Source organism: Pararge aegeria, chromosome 10, assembly GCF_905163445.1.
Source record: "Pararge aegeria chromosome 10, ilParAegt1.1, whole genome shotgun sequence".
Taxonomy (NCBI): domain Eukaryota; kingdom Metazoa; phylum Arthropoda; class Insecta; order Lepidoptera; family Nymphalidae; genus Pararge; species Pararge aegeria.
Genome location: NC_053189.1, coordinates 15,353,560 through 15,379,804, shown reverse-complemented (window position 1 = coordinate 15,379,804; position 26,245 = coordinate 15,353,560). Strand labels below are relative to the sequence as shown.

The 26,245-nt window shown below is 35.5% G+C and overlaps 1 protein-coding gene across 30 annotated transcripts in view; it reads right to left on the bottom strand.

The window, feature by feature from the left end:
- The window catches only part of LOC120626775 (protein tramtrack, beta isoform), a 548,009-nt gene that overhangs the window by 258,809 nt on the left and 262,955 nt on the right, over positions 1 to 26,245 (bottom strand). The window contains exon 5 of one of the 30 annotated variants that reach the window (XM_039894493.1): positions 20,921 to 21,237. The exons of the other annotated variants lie outside the window; for them this stretch is intronic. Coding sequence (XP_039750427.1) covers positions 20,936 to 21,237 — 302 coding nt within the window. The 3' untranslated portion in view covers positions 20,921 to 20,935. Of the gene's footprint in view, positions 1 to 20,920; positions 21,238 to 26,245 lie in introns of those variants that run through there. 30 annotated transcript variants of the gene reach the window in all.

Genomic DNA, 26,245 nt, shown 5'->3' with positions numbered 1-26,245 from the left:
TGGCCTCTCAAGCTATTGCAGGTGTAAAATGTGTAACCACCAATCACGGCGAGCTGTTTCCCATCCTTGTTCTGCACATATTCAACTGTAACACATCATTGAAAAAGTGGCTAACCGGATAATAACTTACGGGTTTAGATGAAACGACAGTATCGGATTTAAGCAAGCATAAGCTACAAAGAACAGCAAACAAAAAGCTCCGACTACCATAAAAATATGTTTCTCACGAATCCCGTGGAAACCGTTTTATTTCCGAGGATAAAAGTCTGAGTTACTCTCCGTCATATCAACTAACTACTTGCCAAAAATCAAGACAGTTGGTTGCGTAGTCAGTGGTTAAAGTAAGGTTAACAAAAACAAACCCAACAAATACACATTCGTATTTAAGTATAATATTAATATGAGTATCACGCTTTTAAATAAAGATTTTTAGTATCTATTGGTAAAAACAAGACTTTTATTATTATTTCCTGATTCTGAATACGACTCCATCACGGATCTCTATATGCGGTGGCGCATGCGTGTGCGTCAATAAAATAGCCTTCACGATTTCTCCAGATTCACGTGCTTTGAACCTGGCTGAACACGGGTGACCTCGGTTGCATCTCCATAGAAACCCGCCAGAATTACGCCTCCATGGGTTGCTGAGGGCATACGTGAAACCGCCGTATAAAGCTATCGGTTTTCCAGTTTGGCTTCGCAAGATTTTCACTGGAAAAAAATTTTTTTTTCATTGACATCATTCAACAGGGTTGCAAAAACTATATCTATTACAAAATGAATCAAAGCTGTAACACTTTTCAACCTCTCGTTCTCAATTCAACAGTATGTTGTATGTTTTTTTTTACATACATAATTTCTGGATATTTTCTGATCAGGTCTGGTAGGAACCTTCGATCGGTGTTAGAAACCACCCTACTGACAAAGGCGTACCTATTGCCAGAAGATGTTGTGGCACGATGACGTGTTGAAACCATTAGGGAATGGGTTTAATATAAATGCCATACCTCTGAAAGGTTAGCCCGCATGGATGTTTGTTATTAAATCACGCCAAAACGGCTGAACGGATCTGGATGAAATTTAGCACAGAGGTAGATTATTATCTGGAATTGCAAATAGGTTACTTTGATTCCGGAAAAATGCACGATACCCATTTTTGTTTCTCACAAATAATGTTTTTTGCAGTGTTAGTTCAGGGATCAGATAATAAGATAGAGGTGCACAGCCTAATTTCCACGCGAACGAAGTCGCAGGCAGCAACTAGTAAACAATACACGGTAAAAAAAAAATTAGGGCACAAACGACCAACTTAGGTCGAAAATAAAGATGGCAGATCGATTCAACTATATTATTGCATCATACATCGTATTGTTGTATCCCATTCCGGGACAATATCTTCTTCTCATCCTTTCCCTATTTTGTCTCTGCATTTCCTGATATCTCTCCGGGTGATATTTTCTAAGCCGTTCCCTGTACTGCCGTTGCTTTTCTGCTTTCATCTTACGTTTCCTCGCTTAAACAAAAAACAAATAGTTAGGTGCGTACGGTCAAATAGCTATTTCTAAACAGACGGGTATAGCAATTCACGGAAGTTAAAAGATCGACCCATCAAGGCTGTAAAACAATCAAAAACAAAACTCGGACGTCTGACGACGTCCGGACTGAAGGAGAAAAATTCAAACATGAAATAATAATTTGTTATTCCATATTTTATTATTGGACGTAGTTTAGCAGAAAGGACTCCACCGAAAAAATTTACGAGAATAAAAAGAAACACACTTTTTTGAGATTGTTATTTTCAATAGCTCAAATGAAACTTTCTGTGAGTTTTTGCTATTGCGTCCTTCGTCCGCGTATGATAATAATAAAATTTTTATTTTTATTTTGGTAGCTATGACCCATTACAATATGGTTACAAAGAGTTTCTGATTCCAAGCTCGTAGTTTTATATAGTGCTTCTTGATGGGAGAGTTTTATTTAAACTTTAACCGTTTACGCAGCGCAAAAGGGAAAAAACCCCCGACCCCGAAACATTCTTCATTGGTGCTAAGCTGCTATTTTTAACAAAAAATTACTTTATGAAACTTAAACTTAATTTGCTATACTCCGCGAAAAGCAGGAGAATCTGTATGGTGTAATTTATAGTTTCTTCAATCCTTATACTCCACACCAAATAGATCTTCGCTATATGCTATATTCTATTCTATTCTATTCTATAAGCACGTTTCGCTCGAAAACCGGAGCATCCTCGGGAGATGTTGACTATACATTGAATAACAGTCAACATCTTTTGCACTCAGGAGATGTTGACTCAGGAGATGTTTTGTTATGCTTCTATCCAATACGTGGATTAGTTAGGGCGTATAGGAACGAGAAACAAACAAACACACTTTCACATTTATAATATTAGTAAGGATTGAACCAAGCAGATATCTCAACTGATGGTGAGCGGGAAACCAAAAAAAGAGCGATACTTTGCTAAACATGCAAGGGGCACGTCCTTCACAATACAGTTGCTATGCCCATCAACCTGAGGCGTAGGGTAGGTGGTGTGCCTGTAATTACACCGGCAACCAAACCCTTCAGACGAGAACCTTATTTAGTCGTATGGCATTTTCTACGAATAAGCGGTTTAAATTATTGATATCCCTATCCCTATCCCTATCCCTACTAATATTATTAATGTGAATGTAAGTTTGTTTGTTACGCTTTCACGCAAACCTACCAAACCGATCATCACGAAACTTTGTACACATACTCCTGAAGGTATTAGAAGTAATATAGGATGCTTCTTATCCCGAAATTAAGCTCAGTTGTCTTGGGAGAGGGAACGAAAGTGTTTGACGATTTTACACCAGGCTTAGATATCCTAAATACATAAAGTGCTGCCACATTTATGAGGCACATGTCTTTTGAAAAACAAAAACAAAAGCGGACGAAGTCGCGGGCAACAGCTAGTTATCTATAAATTAATAAGTTTCAAGTCAATGTCAAGATTCTACAACCATGTGACGGTCCGAGCATGGAGATCAAAAAGGTCGTTGGGCAATCCCTGGTATAAAAAGATGGAGCTGCGCTGGATTATATGCTCCATCGTCTCATCTTCTTCGCCACAGGCATATGCAGCGAATGGTTTCCAACCCCACTTATGCAAAAGACAGTTGCAGCGTCCATACCCTATTCTTAGCCGGTATCTGTTGTCGTTCCCCGGGTAGCTTTCCATTCTTCTCTTTCTCAGCTAGGTTAAATTGCCTTATTTCATGAGCCTCGGAATAAATGGGCCTTTATTCTACGGGTATTAAGAATTTAGTCGATTTGGTGGTGGGTTGTAAAAAGACTTGTTGACATGAAGACGAGAACTAAGAAGACTTTGAGGTAGTACTTACTAAGCAAGGCAGTGTTCTATGTACTAAATTTCGTAAGTAGTAGTAGCTAGGTTGAGTCTTCTCAGCTAAACTACGTCCATTTTTTGTACTAAAATAGCTCGTGAATTTCCAAACAATGATAATACAATGAAGTCGTGAAACATAGCCCTTTGGTAGGTACTATAGATTTTGGTATCACAAAGCTTCCACTGAGTCGCGCTGGGATTCGATCTTTAGATATATTAACTCCAGCTTCAAAATAAGAAGCATACTGTCCATTTTACTTATTCTGCAGTGTTTCGTTACCAACACTATAAAAAAATTCCAAATCTACAATTTCGTCACACTCAAAGCACTGACTCAGTGGCGTGCATAGCCCTTGGACCCAGGGTATGCACAAGGTGTTCAGCACAAACATAAAGTAAAATTTATATTTTAGATATGTCGGTTTATATTCAAATTACTTTACGAAAGTTATATTTTTGATTGATTTAATACTATCGTCTATCTACTGCTAATTGAATAAAAGTACATACCCTGATTTACGTCACAAAATTATGACACACCATTCGGCAGCATTTTCTAAGCACACTGAAGATGATAATATTTTTTTCCAACATGTTTTTAGCGTCTTGATGAAAATTATTAATATCACAATATCCTTTATCATTTCAAACTTTACGTATATTGGACAATAAAACAAAAGGAAAGCAAAATAATCGATTGGTGTGTACAAAGCCGCTTAGTCAAGAATACGTAGTTTTCGTAAAATTTATTATTACACATACGTTTTACTTTATCACCTATTTTTGTGGATATTTGTAACATTGGTACACACCTTCCTTTGCGAATGATTTCTAATTTTACGATAAAGGGATAGAAATTAAAGTAGTCTCTAAGTACTTTTTCCAGGCACACTGAACCCAAACAAAGACCGCACGAATATGCTTTCATTATAAAATGAATGAATAAACTATAAAATAACGTTAACACATTAAACTATCACTACTCAAACTTTTATAAGTTGCTGTATTTATGCACGTTAACCTTTTATTTATCACCAACGCCATAGAGCATTGTTCGAAGGTAAACAATAATGGCGATTGAATATGCTAATGATATATTGCAATCGAATTTAGTCAAAATATGTCTTTAATTTTTTTGTAAGTAAGGGTACGAATGCTATTTTATTTTGATATGTCAACAATAAATATAAACAATAATTATTGTTAACTTTCTCACTTTCCAATAATTCCTGGAATACTTTTCATAAAAAAATCAAACACGTAATTGATTATCCACTTCCGTAAGCAGTGCTTATAGACACCTATACATAGAGAATTTATGAATGAAACTGTTCACACAAGACCGATGCTAATCTTGTAAGTACAAGCGCACGATTATAACATTACACGACACACACTACTAACTTGCACGCACACATCTAGCAGAACGATTCTTTCTTTGGGCGTGCTTATTTTATTTGATATTTCTATGCAACAGTAGATGGCGTCATATGTCGAGTGATTCATAATAATTGATTTACCCTGCAATCGATAACATGAGATTTAAATGATAATATAGGTATTTTTACGTGTTTTAAAAGGTAAATGTTTAGCATTTACGGTTAAAAATTAAAATACGAAGTAGAAAATTTTATTTTATAAGCTATACCTACGCCTCGCGCGCGCTGGTTGCGCTGTCGCCTGTCTAGCGACAATTGACCTAGAAGTTTGGCCGCTCATTACTAGATGGCGCTTTCATATATTTTTTACTTAGTGTTTTTTTAATTACAAAACTTTAATGGTCCTATCTGAAGGTTCTTTAAGACCCTGAGGGTAGGGTATGCACTGCTTATTTGCATATATGCAATGCACGCCACTGCACTGACTCTGAGTGACAAAGGTGTAGATCATATTTTGAAGTCCATAAAGGCATTAATCACTTTTTAATTAATTTAATTGGTGCTAAACGTCGACATACATTATTTATATACAAAGCAAGTTCATAACTTTTTTAACAATTTTATGTCGTCTATGTACAAAATTATTTAATCATATACAACGTGTAACGGAAATACGAAATACTGTTGGAGGGTGCATACGTATATTTCATAAGGAGTCACCCTGTAAAAATATTAAATATAAGGGAGCATATTTATTTTTCCATACAAACTTATTCAAAACATTCAAGTCAACAAGTGTTAACTTATGACAACCCTATTGAATATAAAAGACCGACACGTGCATAGTACCTACACTACTTTCTTTAATTGAAAACTATGGCAATGGTTTACCCAAAAACTATTAGCGTCTCGATTTCACAGATAAGTCTCAGAGACAGTAAACTATATACATCTAAAGCCTCCGAAGTATTCTTTCTGTTTTCATTTACACGTTGTATAATTTTATAATATAACATTACATCTGACTTGATCTTATAGTCCTTCGATACCTAATCGATATGCAATTTAATTTTAACGACTAACGGTTGTACATTAAGTTATTATTTTTATTAAGTATACATATCGTAGTAACCTAGATTGAAAAAAGTGTATCAATCGCTAAGGTTTTGTCAATGAACCAAGGACTGTCGCTCACGTTTAAGCTAATTTAATTCGTATATATAGATACTTTACTATTTAAATACTACTTTATTATTTAAAAAAAAACAAGATCAAATGTATTTTAATAGTGTGTTCCTATTATGAACGAAATTATATGAATAAATATTAAAATTGAAGAGGTACTTTAACTCGAAAGTTACTTAAATGCACCGATGACTATACCTCAGTTTTTAATTAACTGAAGGTACCCATCACATATTTTTTTATTCACAAAACGAGATCATAACTTATTTTATCTTAACCCATGCTTTAAATCCTTTATAAAAGATTCTGATACAGTTAGCTTATTGCCAACATTAAAACACCTAATGCCCTAATACCCATAATATCATCACATTTTTTTTCGATCCCTTCTGCGCTAATGGTATACTCAACAGATAGAGGAATTCTTATAGTTCGATGCGCGGTACTAGTATGAATTTCATAAAATAACATCTCATGAGTTTAAAAAAAAAGAACATAGTCATTTACGCGCGTTTCATTGTCGTAAATAAATATATTCCGCCGAGTACATCGGGATCTGGACCTTCCAACATTAAAGAACTTATTCAAGTGAATTTCAACAATTGCAATAAATGATAATTTCATTAATACTTAGTTTATTTTATTTTCCTTAACGACAAGGCTGCTTGGAAGCAGGCCACTCCGCTCTCATCTCTCACAAAACAGAAAAATTCTAAAGATTGTTAAACTTGACGTTTCAAATGTGCTTAATAATTAGGCCTACTTGAAATAAATGAATTTTGAATTTGAATTTGAATTATATACTCAGCAATAGATGATAATATAAGGTTACTAGGACTGGCTGTTCTTAGACTAGAAATGAATGTACCTAAGCTAACTATTTCAGAATCGCTTATAGAGGATTCATATTATGGTTGTAGATAAAATCTTGTATGCAACAGTTGATGATAAGGTATTAAAACACTTATGTGATACTAAAACCACATTCGTGGTTATTATACAACAGTTGCATAAATAACTATTAGTATTTTATTACTGACTACGTACTAATAAGTTACCTACTAAACGAAAGTAGCTTAATTGACTTCAGATGAAGAGGTAAAACCTCAATTAAGGCGGCTTCGATTTCCGGAACGGGTCAAAGAAATGTTTGTTTTCTTATAAGGAAATTGGTTATCCAGTCAAGAATTACAGTACAGTAAAGTATTATTTCGGTTTTCATTTAAACGTTGTAGGAGAGATTGATATAACATTTTAATTACCCTTACTCTGTAATACTATGCAAGAAAGTTTGTATGCTTAGCTGTACGGAACTTAATAGTGGTTATGAATATTATAATATTTAACCATCTCCCCATCAACAGTAACAATGGTTGATCGACAGCCTCGTGACCGGTGCGAGCAGCGCCATCTAGCTTTCTTCTTCACCACTTCGGCGAGGAAGAACTTGTTGTTGTCAAAGCAAGCTGCGGTGCGACCGCGGGAAGTGGAAACATAAAATACTGGAAAAAATGTCATTACGTTTGAGATAAATTCAGACATTATTTTTTTATTTTAAACAATAAGCTTCTCTTATTCTCGTCAGCTTATCCTTACAGTTCATACATAACCTTTGATAGTCCGCCATAATGGATTACTTATGATATCAGTCAAAAACCGTGTATGCAAAAGAGTTAACGAAGATCCTTTAGACAATTTTACATACTCGGTTTGGGTATAAAGAACGAATTTACCTGCATAAAAATGAACATACGCGTCGTTAGTCTGTGGGAACACGTCACTAGCCGAAGTCATAAGTGACTCAAACTCAAACACTTTTCCCATCCCAAAAATAACTCAACGCGGCTAAAAAAGTTTTGCGTTCCAATTAAAAATACAGTAGATAACAATTTAATAACATTTTAATAATTTTTATTTCTAAATTAACTCAATGATTATGCTCCCTAATATATTTAACAACGACATCTTCCACAGTATTAACAGCAGCTTTACATCTAAGTAACCTTTTTGCACAGCGCCATCTAGTTTTGCTGGTGGCTTCATTGTAGTAATCCTTTATGAACCTGTGTTTACCAATCGTTAGAAGCCTATGGCCGCGACAAGTAATTCCGAATATTACCTCTGAAATTAAAACACTAAATTACCTTAAAAAAAAAAAAAAAAATATATATATATATATATATATATATATATAGTTGACGTACAATGTGATTGTTTTAAGTGGCAGGCAGAAGAAGGCCTGACCGGAGAAGAATACCATGGCTCAAAAACTTCTTTGGTGCTGGTGCTCTTTCCAAACCATTGTACAATGCTTTGGAAAGAGCACCAAATCATTATTTAGAACAGCGGTGTCAAAAGTAGAGATAGCCCTAATGATTGCCAACCTTCGTAAGGAAACGGCACCCTAAGAAGAAGAAGATGTGATGGTAGGTAGAAAACCATGCAAGGAGCATGTTCTATAAAGTGCTGTCTTATTTCCATCCGAAGCGCAGATGTTAATCGTCATGTGCCTCTAATACCGGCATTCGGCAACCGTGCCCTTCAAACCAGAACACAGAACTACGAGCCCTACCAGCTCTGTCACAGAAAGATCTAACCCTATTTATTTCAGTTTCTTCAATAAATGCGCTCAAAACAAACTTTTTATTTTATCAAGGTTTTTTACATTACAACTAATAATAATAATCTTTATTGAAAGGTATTAACCCAGTTATTAAAATATAAAAAGATAAATTAAATAACAAAATATAATAATAAGTAACAATAAAAATAATTACACTTTCTAATAGCAAGCGTCATAGTTTATGGGTTATCTTATACCTAACCTTTACAAAATCGCTACAGTTTATTTTCTATTCGCCTCATGGTGCACCAAAAGCCAGTGCTTGAAAATCGAGCAGACCAGACCCTCTGCCAACGTGCTTAGGATTTCATTATCGGAGGCTCGCAAACGACTCCAAAATGAACTCAACATCTTGCGAGGTAGTTGGTGAATCCCTCATACGGTTATGTGCTCGATCATAACAATAGGAAGATCTTTATCTGAGCCGGTCCAACGGTTCATCTTTGGAAGTGGTATGTATCGTCTTGAGTTTTAAAACTTGCAGGATCTTTATTACGCCATCTATAACTAGATGGCGCCAATGTGTTGGTAATGTGGGGACTGCCATAGACCTGGACATTGGTCCAGCAGGGAACGTCCATCGTTTGATATGATAATACTCTATTTATTTTTATTAGGTTATTAAACTGTCAATGTCATCACTCATGGTGACGTTACTAGATAGCAGAAGTAAAAGAAAAACACAGGAAATCGAAGCCGTCCAGAAATAATCACGGCTGCATGTTTTATTAAAATAATCTGAAACCTAATCAAGTAATAAAACAAAAATTTCAATATAATACCTGCAAAACGACACAAAGGAAAGAGATGATAAAGATGGGAAATAGGTTTAAGGTTAATGGGAAATAAGTTTAAGTTACGTCTGATGTTCATGAAAGTTGCTTTTTGAACGAATTCAAAGAAATAATAAAAATGTCACAGTTGCTTCGAAAGGCAAGGACATGTTGTCCTGCTTTACTGTAACAAAAAGGTAAATGAAACTGTTTCCGATTCTATAGACGACTACCCGAACGCGGTATAAATTAAAAAAAAAAGTCTTAACTTTTGAGATGTTTAATATTAATTTCAATATACGAAGGTTTAATACATGATTGAAAAAAACACGAAGGTAAGTAAAAAATGACTTTCGTTTTAGAAAATAAATATGTTAATAAGTTAACATCATCTTAAAATAAACATAAATATAGTCGCCATATTGAATTTTCTATTACGTTTCACAAAATCTCTTTTATTATAATAAAATAGGTATCATTATAATAAAAAGTTGAATTCTACAGCGTACTTGAAATAATTCGTAACGCAATCTTACCACAAACAAGAAAATAAACTATTCTAAGCACTTACCCGGAGCTGTGATGTGTAAACTTATTGGTTAGCACTCAACAAAAACATTACTATATTTAACTCAACTTTTTGCACTTATAACTTTACTTGTTGTGATTTTACAACTTAACATTTTTGAGATTAGCATTTTGCAAAACTTAACTTAAAATAGAGCCGTTTTGCACGCACACATACACAGCAACCTTTAAATATCATACATAATATAACTCAAAGTAATGTTTTTGGCTACGTGACTTTTTGCAGTTTTTAACATATAAAAACAAATATTTAAACGCATATAAACACACATCAATGAAATTTGAACGAAACACTTCACTTCTTTCAAACTCGGTTGAAATTATACCAAAAAAATACTACACGGGTACTAATGTTTGGTATCGCGTTACAACTGGCTACCTGCATTGGGGCAAGGGTATCGCTTGTAGGGGCATATTAACAATACCCCTATTGTTGAGGACCCCCTGCATTTACGAGGGTCAGGTAAGCGGGTCAGGGTTTTTTGGCAGCTGCTTTAGCTTAAAACATTGTGTTGCAATAGCTCGCATCTCTTAAACATGGCAATTTAATATTTTGCTTTAAATTTTTTGATGAGATAAACTTCTAATCCCTGTTGCCGTGCTTTGGCAGATGGGCCGCTTATCAGGGGATATAACTTTTGTCTTCTGCCTGTGCTAACGGTGCTCGAGGACGTAAAATATGGCTTTGTTTATTGCCTATGCCAGCCTCAATATACAAACTGTTAAGGGCGAAATTTTGCATAGACATGGCTTGCTGTCATGGGTATTAAGAAAGGATATTTTGTCGAACGTTTCGGGCTCCTTCCTTTTTTAAGACTTTGTTAGATTTTGTCCGTTTATTCGGTTTTAGCGGGTTTAAAAAAACTTATAATAGAATCACAATATGATTTAATTTATTTGCATTTGACATTAGGAAGATGAGTGTGGTCGGTCAAATGTTTAACTATCATTTTACCGATTGTAATCATAGAAGCTTTGCAACCCCTGTAGCTCTGGCAACAACGCCATCTTGTTCTGCCGCTTCGCTTCTCACAGTGCTTAACAAATTTGAATCCCTCGTGTAATATGACCGGCCGACCGCGGATTGATGTAGAGAACATGTAACCTGAAATGTAAATATCTTATTAGCCGATTGTTTATATCCACTTCTTATTTAAGACTTACTATAATACTACAAAATTATAAATATATAACCATCTTCTTCACTGAGCCGTTTTCGGTTGTTTATCAGGTTTGATATATTAGCTGCCTGATTCACTGGCTGTTCCCACAAGTTGCCAACTCGTCGTCGTCATACAAAACACATAATTTGATAGCGACAGTTGTCAACTAATCGCATATTTTGTATGGTGATAATAGTTGGTCACCGCCTAGCAACTTGTAAAAAGTCTAAGTGTATCGCGCAGCAGGTTTACGCACTTCTTCCTCAGTCTCATTACTTACCTGTAATATACTAAACGAGGGCAGTAAATAAAAAATATTTACTTTTGTACCAATTTATTTTACAGAATGTTTATAGTAAATAATAATAACTGATATTAGGTTACTCGGTCATACCGATTAACCTAATATCATTTACTTACACAAGATTTTATATAACAACAACAACTTTAGTATATAATAAATAAAACGAATATAATCATTATGATATACCTACTGCATTTGTGTACTGAAATCACTTAGTATAGCTGGATTTGAATTAAATAGCTCAGTGATATTTCATACCAATTTATCTGGATATTATATAAAAATACAGCTTCCGTATTTTATGGTCGAAAAAGTCGAAAATACTTAGTCGAAAACTATAAATTTAATCGCGCAGATTTATCTAGTTTTTGGAGATGCGTATAAGCTTATGCACACTGCAGATTTGTATCTTCCTCGTCATCACTATATCAACCAATTACCGGGCGACTACAGGGCACAGGTATCCCACAATGAGAATGGGTTAAGGCCGTAGTCCACAACGCTGGCCCAACGCGTATTGGTGGACTTTACGCACCTTTGAGAACATTATGTAGAACTCTCAAGATTTGTATAGTTTTCGCGAAATATTATTATGTTGGTATCCTATCCTATGCCAACATAAACAGGATACGTTCATGCGTGGTTATGATACGCCAAATGCTTTAGGATTATATTTTCGATGGTGGTGATCGAAGCGCGGCAGCCGTACGATCTTTTAACGCAGCGCCATCTTATTTTTCCGGATCTCATCTGATAATCCCTGAGAAACCTGCGTCCACGGAGTTCTATAACCAGGTGACCACGGCGTGATGTTAAAAACTTCGCATCTGGAATGGGAAAGGGCAGTTCTGGATCAAAAATTAGTATTCCGTTTTGCTGCTTCAGAAAGTTGATTGGCAAAGCAAGCAAAGCAACGTTGAAGAGAGCAAATTTAAATATGTTCTTTGCCTCAGGATTATAAACTGGACGGATTCTGGAGTCGTCAGATACGCGATTGGGAAGATTTTTCCATTTACAAGCAGGTGGACTAGAACATTTTGTTCCGTCAATTATTACTACATAAAAAAATGTTTACAGTCTTCTAGTCTTTCACAGTTTTGCACAAGTTCATAGTAAAGGAGAGTTTTAATAGGACTATTTGTGACCGAGCTGATAAGACTTGGCAGAAGGCATGGTATTACTGCCATGTTGCATTTCAGCCGCCAAGCAGCAATGGTGTGTTCCGGTCTGAATAACCTTAACACCTACGCCTCAGGTTTATGGACCAAAGTCAGCACGTTGTAGGACTTTTCCCTGCATGCCCTGCGAAGAGTTGGTTTGTTTATAGGCGTGAGAATCGGGTGAAAGAAAATCATCATTATCAACAAATTACCGGCCCACTATAGATGTGTTATAGGAGTGTATAGTATGTGACCACCCCAAATAAGCATGAAATATCTTATATTCAACAGAGACAAACAATTCGATATAAACAGATTAATGGATTACAGTAAAACCTGGGTAAGTGAGAACTGGATAAGTGAGAAAACTCTATAAGTGAGAGTAATAGTCAGGACCCGTCATTTTAAGCTCCCAAAACCTCTATTAGCGAGAAACAGAAACCTTTGTAAGAGAGAGTCGTTTTTTCCTCACGGACCTCCGTAAGTGAGACTGCTACTTATCTATACCTCTATAAGCGACAGTTGAGCAAGCAATATTCGACAAAATTTATGAGTTAGAAAAAAACATTCAAAATACAAAAACAGAAACCCAAACGAAATTCACGGATTTTTTTAAATGTAAATAAGTTCTAAATAAAATAAAACTACATTGGGCATGAATATGTCTTGTTATTGCTGCGTACCTCTATAAGAGAGAAACGCTACCCATGTACCTGCATTAGCGAAAAACTCGGGTTAGTGATAAACCTCTATAAGCGAGAATGAGATTGTGCTCCCTTGAACTCTCGCTTATCCAGGTTTGACTGTATTTATAAACGAGGTGGAGGTTTTAGTAACAATTTTCATTAAATAATCATTATATACTTTCAGTATAATAATAAAATAACAATATTAACTCATTTCTGCAAATAAATATAGTTACCTATAATGAAAACAACACAATTTTCTAATGTATGTTTTATTAAAAATAAAAAGCATTTGGCACCTAGAAATAAACACAAATAGCTGCTAGTTCAGGAAAAAAGATGGTGATAAAAGATAAAATAGATATAAACCAAAAAGCAAAAGAAAAAGTATGTGTAGGTACCAAAAAGTTTCTGTGCTATAGCTTATAAGGAATAACGAGCACGTTCATAAATAACCTAGTATCCTTATTCATTTCCTATAGTTTTAAAGCATAGAACCACAACGCTGTTCCAATGCCGGTTGGCGAACTTCTCAGTAATAATTAAAGACAAAAACGAAAAATTTAAATAATTAAATTAAACGATAAAAAAGCTTGGGTGCGACTTGCTCTAACTTCATAGCTTAATATTAATTTATTGTGAGATGGTGATGACAAAAATACTAACCAAAAAATTAGCCGAATAAGTTTGTTGCGGGCTTTTCTTAGACCAGGGCGCGTTTGGAACCCTCGTAGCTTTAGGTTTAAGTTGGCGAACGAAGTTATCACCATCCGCTTACAATTATTGTAAACATATTTGTATGAGCGTTTCATAAGTGCCTGTGTTAGGCCTACATGAATAAAGAAATTTTGAATTGAATTTTGAATAAGATAAGATCTTCTTTCTACAACACAGATTTCTATTGTCTTTTCTTATTCATGTTTTTAATTATTTTCTTATTCATGTTTGTAATTAAAAAAAAATCTTCAACGGTTTGCTATGTGCATTAGGCTCAGAGTTACTCGGCGGGCCAAAGGAAGGAATAGGAAGAGTTCAGAATGTATAAGGTTTTTATTTGCACCAATATCAAATTGTGGTTAATAAAAATATTTATTATTATATATTATTAGAAGAACCAGAATTGTCAAAATAACAAACAAGTTGCGACTAGACTTTGTATTATATAAAATTTATATATTAAATAACTATGTCAAACCAGTAAAAATTTTAAAGGCTTACGAAGCTATAATATTTAAAAAACAGTTTTCTTCTCACACGAGATAAAACAATAATTGTTGAATTGTAAAATAATATTGGTAAAGACAAGCTACTGAGTTTCTAACCGGCTTCTTCTCTGTAGGGTCTTGCCTGCCTGAACCGGTGGTAGAGTCGCTACAAATAGACATACATGACGTTTCAAAAGTGCTTAGATTAGGTCTACTTGAAATAATTGAACTTTGAATTCGAGTTTTACAGAACCACCTATTTTACTCGCAGTCGGAAATAATATTTTTTTTGGGACTACCGTCGTTTCAGAACTCGGTAATTATTACTGTAAACATAAGTATTTTCCGCTCGAAGTTTTATACAACTTCGGTGGATTGTGTACATGTTCGCCAATCGTCTCCACAAGCAGCAATTCCCGATCAGTGACGACGGAGACTTTGCAGCCCCGATGGTATTTGGTGCAGTACCACCTCCAGTTTCTGTTTTTCGACATCATTTGACGGTTGTAAGTGTAGGGCCCGATCTTAAGCACGGAACCGCCTCTCACGTTGCCAATCACCACACCGGTTATAACTGCAAAGAATCATCATCATCAATATCAACTCATTACCAGCCCTCTACAGGACACGGGTCTCTCATCAGAACGAAAAGGGTTTAGGCCGCCGCGCTCCACGTTGGCCAAGTGCGGATTGGTAGACTTCAAAAAATAAAGTTAAAGCAAGTGATATTTTAATTGCTCAGATTAAAAATGCACATAACTCAAAAAATTTGAGGTGCGTGCCGGGTAACAAACTCAGTCCCCCCTAACAGGGAGCCGATCTTTGCCGCCATACACGTCTCGTAGTGCGGAAGTATTTTACCAGAACATTGTTTTTTTTTTAATTTTGTTAAAAAAATTATTTCGTAATCACAAAAAAAAAGAAAAACAACCACTAGGCTATAACCGCTATATTTTGTTGCTCTGTAAAAAAACTTAGTTACACATGTTTCTGCAAACGAAGCACCACTTCTGAAAGCACCCTGCGTGGCTGCATGGTTAGGATATATTTTCTCCACGCTGAAAGGACAAAATGTTTATCTCCTCCCACAGTTTTATCCACTCCCCGAGCATCGACGCGAGGATGACAATTATATACATTTAATAGTAACTTACCGAGAGATGATTTACAATATCGTCGCATATGATAATGAAAAGGTAGAATAGGTGTCTAGTTGATGACGCAAGTATATTAACTCGCGTCTAATATTTGTAAAAAAAGATAAAAAGTTCATACGCTAAAAATAAATTACTATTTATTTTACAATTTGGCTTGCGTTTGGCTATAAGCCGCCTAAAATGAAGCAATTCTTATGAAAACAGGCATCTTTTAGGACCCTATGTTCTTATTCACTCGCTTGGGTCCTTTTGTTTCACGCAGATATATTGAACTGCAGTAAAAATTGTCCATGCTCTTTTATTTCTTCATTCAAACAGTTCTACACACAACTGAAATACTTAATCCGTGGCGAGAAACACAGTAGTTTATATTTACTGTTTCGTATGAAAAACATCTATTTAAGACAGACATACTTCCCACAAGAGTCCAACGAAAGATTCGGCGGCGGATGAACATGATACCCTATAAACTTCACTACTTGATAAGAAGATGTGGTGATGGTAGAGGCTTTGCAACCTCTGTGATACCTCGAGCAGTACCATCGCAGTTGACCGCTTGTCGTTATAGTACTACATCTGTTGTATGTGAACGTGTTTACCCGCAACATTTTCCCACCGGGCATCATTTCTATAATATAACCTGTTACAAATATTTTAGTAGTAGATATTTTAATAGAGCTTGTTTACCCACTCAGCGGGCGATAGCCAGAGCTATGCTTGGAGTATTTCTGCGTAGAAGAACTAGAGTTACCGGCATAGCTGCTGAAGTAGCAATCGGCGAGGAAAATTGCTCTAAGAACCGGCGATGAGGCTCCAAGGTGCTGGAATGGTACCGATAAGCGGACGTTGGTAGACAGACGACCTCAAACGAGTCAATGGGAGCCACTGGAAATAATCGGCCCAGGACCGCCGTTGATAGAGTTAGTCTGGTGAAGTAATACATCCATGCTTATTTCTGCCCCCAAGCAAGTTTGCTGTGTTCCGGTCTGAAGGCCATGGTTACCGATAATTCCTCTCTCATAGGATAAGGGTTTTAAAGCATAGAACTACCACGCTGCTCAAAAGTAGGTTGGTTGGATATAATAATTATTATCACTTGATAGTAATAATAACCGGGACCGAAGAGTTGGCGCCAATTCGCAAACTCGGGTCTGTAACTGTAATTACTCTTTCCACAATCTCAATAATTTGTCTTATATGTGTTATAGTTTTTGTGACTTAAAGCAACACAAGAATAACTTTTCGCAGATTCTTCACCTTTAGAATTAAACATCAGTAAGCAAATCCTTCGACTTTCGTCAATTAATCAACTATCAATGACAAAAGGTACTACCGATAAAACCATTTTAAAAACTAAACTACTACTAATATTAATTCTTTGTACCAAATTATTCCACATTGAAATATATATACTATGTTTAAGATTCAGTTTCACGTGTAATGTTAACTATACTTACCTGCTAGATGAATCAAAATAATAAGTATTACTTACCTACATATTTAAGTCATCTGAAATCCTCCGAATTGCGAAGCACCAGTATAACCTGCGGGTGTACTGTACGCACCGGTTTTTTGAAGTAGCCGTTGCCCTCCTATCAGCATGACCACTACGGCATGAGTAACTTATTAGGGCGAACGAACTTTACAATCTTGGGCCAGCTGACTTTTCAAGTTACGACAACAATTCTACTTACAATTCACAAAACGTTCCATGGCGACAAAAATAACTAACAACGTGAGACATGTAAACTGGATTGAACCCCCAGAACATGTATATTCATTGTTCTAAGATCGGTCCGTTTAAAACCAGGGTAGAACGAGAAACTAGAAGTACTTTCACTGCCAGCACAGCATAAAAATACAACAGCGTTGAAAACACATATCATGCGTACTTTATAATCGATTATAATATTTATCTATAAAATAAAATAAACAAATAAAACACTAGTTTTATTATTTTGATTGATATCAAAATTAACAGATCAAATTATTGAAGCATAAGACGCAATTCCTAATACGTCAGCACGCTCGGACCGTCTGAACAAAATTGTGGTACCTCGTCTCGTTGACGTGACGATGGCCGTGCCACCTTGATTGCAGCCGGTACGTTATTATTTTTTTGGAAATTTACAGAATTTATAGAAATTTCGTTTTTAACAATTGTGTAAAATAATAGTACCTATGAAAACAGTATAAAAATTTAAATCATAGAAGTGTGTTTATTCTTTGAATTATGAGAACTTATTTACATTAATCAATTATTATAATTTATTTCTATTATTTAGATTGCTCCTACACCATGAATTGAGCTGTTTTTTTTTCATTATAAGAATTGAAGTACAGAAATATAACACTTTTTGTTTCAACCATATTAACTTATTACAATCACACCCACACATTTATATCTCCTTTAAATTAGAAAGCTCGGTATTAAATTACGGATTTTCTGTTATTCACGCATTTTGACCTAACAATTCTCACAGACGATTTTAATAATTTATCTCTTGTGAGGAAACCTCCATGCCTGATGCAGATTACCTAACAATGTTGTTCTTCACAAATAAAGCAAGTTATATTTATATTCTTACGACCCACATTTTTCCATTTCTTTAAACTATGTTTTTGCGGCGTTTGCGTTTGAGACTCTGGTCCCATGGTCATCGGACTCTGAACAATAATGTATTGTCACAAAAATTGGTCCACACGTCTGGTGACTGGTTGGGCTTATTTAGCCCAACGGCTAAGGCTAGCAATTCGAAGGGGCAATGTCACCAGCGTTTCGGGTACCATGGCCGGTAACGGCTTATGGTTTTATTTTAATAAAGATTAGGTCTTGCTAGTACAAGTTATTTTTGTTTGTACATATTTTTATTTTTCTGTTTAAATGTGAAACTGTTTGTTTTGTTTATACTTACTTCACGCCCCAACTAAGCAACATCAATTGGAAACATGATTCTCGTCATAGATTTAGTTGAAAGGACGGAGAGTAACATAATCTACTTTTTATCCCAGAAAAAAAACGGTTCCCACGGGAGTTGTAAAAGGCCTAGGGTCTCTAGCTAATTATTAATATAAAATAAAATAAAAAACTGAACTCCTCAAAGTTTATGTATTTCAGTTTAATACTTTTTGTTTGTGTATTACTAAATGTTGCAACAATAGATTTTTTTTTTTAATATTATTTTTATACAAACAAATGTCTTTCTGTAAAGCATGTGACACACATGGGCTTAGCGCAACCCGTGCATTCGGTAGTGACTTTGTTACAGCGTCGTTTCGTCTCTCGAGTGTCGCAAGTCATCCGCAACCTCTGATAGCAACCACGGCATCTTGCCTTACTCTTCCCTGTTTTTTGAAAAATGTGAATATGCGCATTCCCTGAAAGCAAAAAATACAATCGTTATTTAGTAATAATAATAATAATATAATATTATTTTTTTATTTATTGTGGTAAAAATCCAAAAAGCACAAAAGGACAAAAGTAAATAATTAAAAATAAATAAATAAGTATTTAAGAAATTGTAATTATGTTTTGTGGTATGTTTTTAATTTAAAATTTTTATTATTATGTTTCTCCCTAAACATGGAGAAAATATCTTTTATAAATTTTAACTTCATATAAAAATATCGGCACCGGAGTTCAGCCTGCGACTCTCAGGCAATCGCGGCATGAACGCTTACCGACTTAGCTACGGTTCTCGTTCCGAAAATTTTATAAACATTTAAAATTTATATATTTTTTTTTTATTAACTCATTATTGCCTCACCAAGCAGATGGCTCACCTGATGGTAAGTGGCAAAACATCGCCTATAAACAGAACAACACTTCGAAACGTAAGCCTCATGTGCCTAAAATGACACCGGCAAACACGACCTTTAGACCGGAACAAGGCATTGGAACAATGCTGCTTAGCGGCAGAAATAAGCATGGTGATACTACTTCCCCAAAAAAGTGTCAAAAAATACTCTTCCTTCCTTTAAGGCAATTATGCTCTGGAACAATCTGCCTGCTGAAATCCGTGGAAGTAGTTCCCTTCCGATTTTTGAGAGTCGTCTGAAGGACTACCTCTCTTTGAGTGATGGAATTTGAAGTAGATTCTTTATATTCTCTCGTTTAAATTGTGTGTTAAAATCTACTTATATATATTATGTTTGTTATATTGCACGCCTCATAAGCGGAGCGTGAGGTGATTTTCTACTCTCGACATGTCAAAAAACCCAGTCATTTAAAAATTCAATGATGTTTTTTTTTATCAGTATAACACTTACAGGATAATATGAGTGCACTAACATCAAGATAAATAATCTGTCTAGCACATATGATATATATTTTATAAGCAATTTTTCTTGTTCAATATAGTAAATAATAATAAAACTAATCATTCTTGGACGTCCGTGTGTCTGTGTTTACGGATCCGTGTATGTGGCAGAGAAATTGGACGAAAAAATTATCTTAACGGATTTTTTTTTATTATATAAAGTAATGCACTGTGGTGATTCATAGTCATGTTAGCATTCTAAGTACTGTCGTTTAATTATAATTTATCAAAAACTATTTATTCTATATGCAAGAGTATGTGGAAAATCAAGATTCGCGCATGCGCTATGTAAATTTCGTCTCATAAAATCGCGGGAGACATAAAGATATTAATTTTATTTGTTATATCACTTTAAGAGCTTGAGTTTTTGTTTGAGTTTTGTTTTTTTTAAATGTTAATGACCGCTATGAGGCGTGCACTTTTGGATTTTCCAAATTTTATTTATATATATTATGTATATTTTATGTTTATATATTACGTATATTTATTTAAATTATATATGTATTTGTATCTTTACATTTTGGTATTTATGTATCAACACTCTTGGCACTATCCCGATCTCTTGCTGTAATTCCTATCTACAAAGGTTGCCTGTAAGAGATTGCTTGCAGCAATAAGGCCGCTTTTGTACTGTTTATTTTCCTGTACGTTATACGTGCAATAAAGTGTTTCTTCTTCTTCTCTTCTTGCGGTGCTTCTCCGACTAGCGAAGGTTGGCAGTCAGCTTCGTAAATTCTCGTCTATTTTTCGCAAGGCGAAATCATTTCTTTTCTTTCTTAAACTATATTTCAAATGTGCACAACTTTTAAGCAAATTTTCTGGCGGTTTTTTTATAAATAGCATAGATCGGCTGGGTCTTTAGGGTACATAATAAAAACAAAATACAAAAACAGACTCTTTTTCGCATTTATAATATTTGTTTCAGATAAATAGCTTGGTAAATCACACATAGAAATATATTATATATCATTTATGTATTTTTGAGTAGGTACATTTGGGACACTAAAGACTATTTATTTTTTGTGAGAATCCCTCCGGGTATAGAAACAAAACAGGTTTTTCACACAACGGCTGCTTTCGGTAAGTGCCATCGGACGCTTGATGCAAAACTGGAGGGCTGTGATTATGATTCGGCAGATAGAACAGCAGGTTCAAATCCATCGTGGTTTTCGCAGTAGCCTTGCAGCCGTTGTGATAGTTCGAACAGTACCATGACCATCCGGCCATGCATGCGCGTTGACGGTTGTAAATGTAATCACCTATCCTTAAATACTTTTTCTTGCTTATTGTTATCATTTCGCATTCTGGAATAAAATAATGAGGATATTTCAAACTTCAACTCCATAGAACTAAGAACATAAAGAACCCCTTATTCAGCTATTACTGCATGCGGTGCATTGTGTCTAAAAATATTGAAAACGCCCCACTCAGATCTCGCTTCACACTCGCGGAATATCGCTAGCTCACAAACTTTATCCCATTTTCCCATTTTATGGTAAACGTTTAATAGATTAGTGGTAAAATAATAACTGCCAACTGATAAATGGTATGGAAGACTAACCAACTGTTCGAGAAATACTACTAAACTGGTTTTCGATGTTTTATATGTTCTTAATTCTGTATCGAATCCTATCAGTGACGGAAATGAAGGATTATATGTGTCATCTTAACGACCAAGCAGATAGACCACTTGCACGGCTGGCACAGGAAGGAGACAAAAATTCAATCCCCCCATTATATCCTCTCACAGTAATAAAATTCAAATTTCAACGCATGCAAGGCAACAGGGAATTGGAAAAGTTTACCACGTCAATCATCATCATCGTCATCATCATGTCAACCAATCGACGTCCACTGCTGGACATAGGTCTTTTAGGGAGTTCCACAATACACGGTCCTGGGCCGCTTGCCTCCAGCGGCTCCCAGCGACTCGCCTGATGTCATCTGTCCACCTCGTTGGGGGCCGACCTACGCTGCGCTTACACGTATATTATTTGGTTAGTATTTTCATATGTGCGCCAATGCTGGGAGAGTGAATTAAGCTGTAGGAGAAGGTAAAATTTTATCCTTCCCATCGGGAGAAAATTTTTCCATCGGAGTGCTGATGGTTATTGGAAAACCATCACCTATAAACAGAAAAACTCTTTGCAGGGCATGCAAGGAACAAGTCTTACTAAATTCCGCCCTGTCCAGCGACATAAAGCTCAGGAGTTGAGCTTCACGTGGCTGTAATTACTCCGTAACCACGTCCTTCAGACCGGAACGCAACATTGTCACAATGCTGCTTTTCGGCAATATTTCCATGCTCATATTATAAAGCTCTGCCAATAAAAGATCTACTTCTACTGAATTGCTCTCTTTCTCACTTTCTCTTGGAGCAGTGAGGTGGACCTACATTGTTAATCTCTTTCTTAGATATAAGACCTGTGTCAAGCAGTGGGACATTAATAGACTGAATATGACGAGCTGTGGGCTTCTTCAGGGTATAGATTCTTCATTTTAATTAATTTTAACTGAGATGAAGGCTTGCACTGGACATATCTCTTGATTTTAAGATCCCCATTTTATAAAGCAGAGGCCACAAATTACAACGCGCGACCTTAGCGGCATCCTAATTTGCGGCCTGCACCAGGCTCTTGCTCAGCGTGCGCGTCTTATACACACAGAACGCCAACCTCAACCACACCGCTGATGAAGGTTGAAGGCTGTGTACGATAAGGAATGGATGTAAAATACACAAGTAATTTACCTTTTACAACGAAATAACTTTATAAAAAAACGAATGTTTGTCTATTTCACTTTAACATTTACTCAGAACTGATCTAGTCTGTCGGGGTGGACAAACTCCTAGCTACCTTCTATAGGTATGCATGCTTAATATGCAATTTGATTGTACCATCAACAGCTTGAAGTCGAATAAAAAAACTATCGACGTTTGAGATACCAAACCCCCGATGATTGGTGGATGAGTGGCGGTTTGTGATCGTGTTTTCGTTTTACATGCATCAACTCATTCTTCTTGCTGAGGTGTGCCACAGCTCTGCAACTTCTGTAATACCTGGAACAGTACCAGACGCTTCCAGAGTCCCCCCTTTTCTGATGGTGCAAGTAAAATGTATAACCGTCTACGTATAATAGTTTTCTGTTTCCGAGTTCAATCATCTTACAACCTGAAACGAAATTTATTATGAATTCATTGATAAACTTAAAATATTAAGAACAATGGCGAACTCCCTTAAATCATATTATTTCAATATTTAAAGAATTGAGACAGAGCATAAAATTTATTCAGTTTCGAACCATAGATAACTCACTCATAACTGCTATAGATGAGCAACCTGTTTTTCCACCACCGGCTACAGATGGTGTCAGTATTGCATCCTTGATCTAATTTACGGTTCAGTACTAGATTGACCGATAGATGGTGCTTTCTAACATGCTATTCAAATATTCAATAAATAATCTGCAATATAGTCTAGATCGATTTTCATTAAAATCCCTTTAAATTTGAAAATCACTCTGAATTATTAAGTAGGTTATTAAATTGTTTTTCCATTGCAAATAAGAAAAATAAAACTCGAATTTCGAATGAATTTTATAATAATTATGAGCATGTTCTTTAATTTATAATTTTTATCAAATGTTTCAATTTTGCCTATAATATTTTAACAACCCCCTACACCAATAGTTGAGTATCAGCTTTATTGTCAGCATCCTTTTTCGTCGACAGTATAAAATCGTTCAGGGCGTAAGTAAATATTTATCTCATCATATCATATATTTCCCGATGACTTTGAAATGTTTGTCAACTATACTTACAACTTATTTTTTTTGTGAGCCTTTGCAGGGTTCATTGCTTTACGTTGTGATATATGTCTTTTTTTCGTGCGAGGAAATTGCTAAGCCATTTCTTTCCAGCAGTCGATTTTTTGTCACTAAACGGATTTTTTATATTGTTTCTTTGACAAAACAAGTAAGCTTGTTTTCGTATAACTTTTTGTGATAAAGCCACGTCTATATTTGAAATTATCTCTACTAATTCATTTTCCTGTTTATCAGTAAAAACAGCTTTTCTTCCCATCCTCTTCGAACTGCTTCCAGATTGTATATGATTCTTCAACGTTCGTCGTGGTATATTATATTTTAAAGCTGCTGCACGCTCAGAAATTTGGTTGTTTTTTACATCAGCAAGAGCATGCTCAAGATCAGTTTGAGACCACCCTGAACCCCGTTTTCGGTTTTCAGAGGGTTGCATTCTTGTATTTCCTGAAAACCATACACTAATATGAATGTATAAACAGCACTTATATCAAAAACTGTTTAAAACTCGAAAGTAGTTGGTCTAAATATTATTTAAATATTCTTTAAAGTGCAAGAAAATAAAAATAGAAAGTGTCTAGACAAGTTGCATTATTGTTCGATAGAAATGGCCTAGTGTAGAAAACTGCCACAGCTGCTGATTTATATTCATATGAACTGGTAACTAGTAACTGGTCGTTGCGTATTTTACTTATAATAAGGTTATACTCATAATAGGCCCTTGTTTGGAGGCAGGAAAGTGGACCTTGTTAGGCACTTAGATACGAGTATGTCCTGAGCAAAGTAAACAAAAAAGAGATATAAAAGCTTAATTTTAGCTTGGGTAAGTTTCCAAAAGTAGTTTTAACAGTATTACTGCTGAATTAGTACATAACGACCGGGTTTTATTACTAAAACAACACGAAATTTGAACGATGTTATTGATTCCAGCACGGCTAGCATTTTATTCCCGGGGAGAGAAAAAAAAATGTTCTCTTACAGTTTTATCATTTTTCCCAGCATTGGCTCGGAAGATTTTTTAAAAATGTAAGGCATTAGGATAGGTGAATATAATATCCAAATAATATACCAACGTGTGATACGGGTGATCCCGGTTCTTCTAATCCCTGTCGCCGTGCTTTGGCAGGTGGACACGTAAATATTATCCCTCGTCAGGCGATATTATAATCAAAGGATATAATTTATAACTCCTGCCTAGGTTAGACGTGCTGGGCCCAAGCCAAGCCGAGATGATATCCGGGCTACATTTCGTCAAGTTCGGTGCAGAGGTTGAGCTGAACATAGGTCACAAACAAAAACACCTTCCGTTTATAATATTAGTAGTACTAGATAAATATACCCATCAAAAAGAAAACAACAATTTAACGACATGCAAAATTTTATTAATTTATTTTTAAGGAACATTCTTCACTCTTGCTTTTAGTTTATCAGCTGCTAATATTAACTTACTGACTTAATCATTTGTTCTAATATCCTAAATTTATCTCTAACATATCGGAGATCGGGCTCAGCAGCATGGATCGTGGTCAAGACGGGACTCAACGGGACGGGGTCCCGTCGCGACCACGATCCATGCAACTGGGTCGAAATATCGACAAATTCAAAATATTACCGGGCAACCTACTTTAGTGCTGAAGAAATTTTTCTTATACCCTTATCTTACTTTAGTGCTTAATAATTTGTTCTCATAAATATTTTTAATTTACTTTTCTTTTTAAAATAATTTTTACTACCCGATGTAACTTCAGCTTCAGAACTCGTATCGTCAACATGAATCATATTATTGTGTATTATCGTTAGTGAATTTTTACATATTAACAATTTTTAGGACCATATTCAGGGTAATTTTTTGCATTTTTGCCGGTTTTTCAGTTTGCTATTATCAATTAAATACGCCAGAGTTTTACAGTATAATATTAAACGGTACTAAATTCAAAGCTTTCTGTGCGCTGTTATTGCATTTATCATAATTGGTGAACAATTACCCCATCTGAAGCTTGGGTACTTGGTACGGTTGTTAAATCAGTTCTCTCAGAAAACATTCAGTTCTTATTTTCTCCCAGATTTTAGACTTTTTTGAGACTTTTCAGACAGCCTTTACGGTATGATATGCTACATTACCAAAAGTTACGAGCTTTCTTATCTCTAAATACTCTTAAGAAGCGCTTCGAAGTCTTACATATGGAAAAACTCGGGTAAAATAGAGAAAACATCGTGAGGAAACCGGCATCGTGAAAGAATTTTCCAAAATGTTTGCAGAGGTGTGTGAATTCTACCAACCCGCACTTGACCAGCGTGGTGGACTAAGGCCTAAAGCATTCTCATTCTGAGAGAAGACTCGTGCCCTTTTTTGGGCCGGTAATTGTATAATAAGATTTACTAACAAAACTTTTAGTATGTTATCCTCACTGAAGTTCCCGAAGTCATCATGAAGCGGTACTGGAACTTCCAGTGTTTGATATTATGTTGCTCTAGTTCTAGGATCTCCTCATT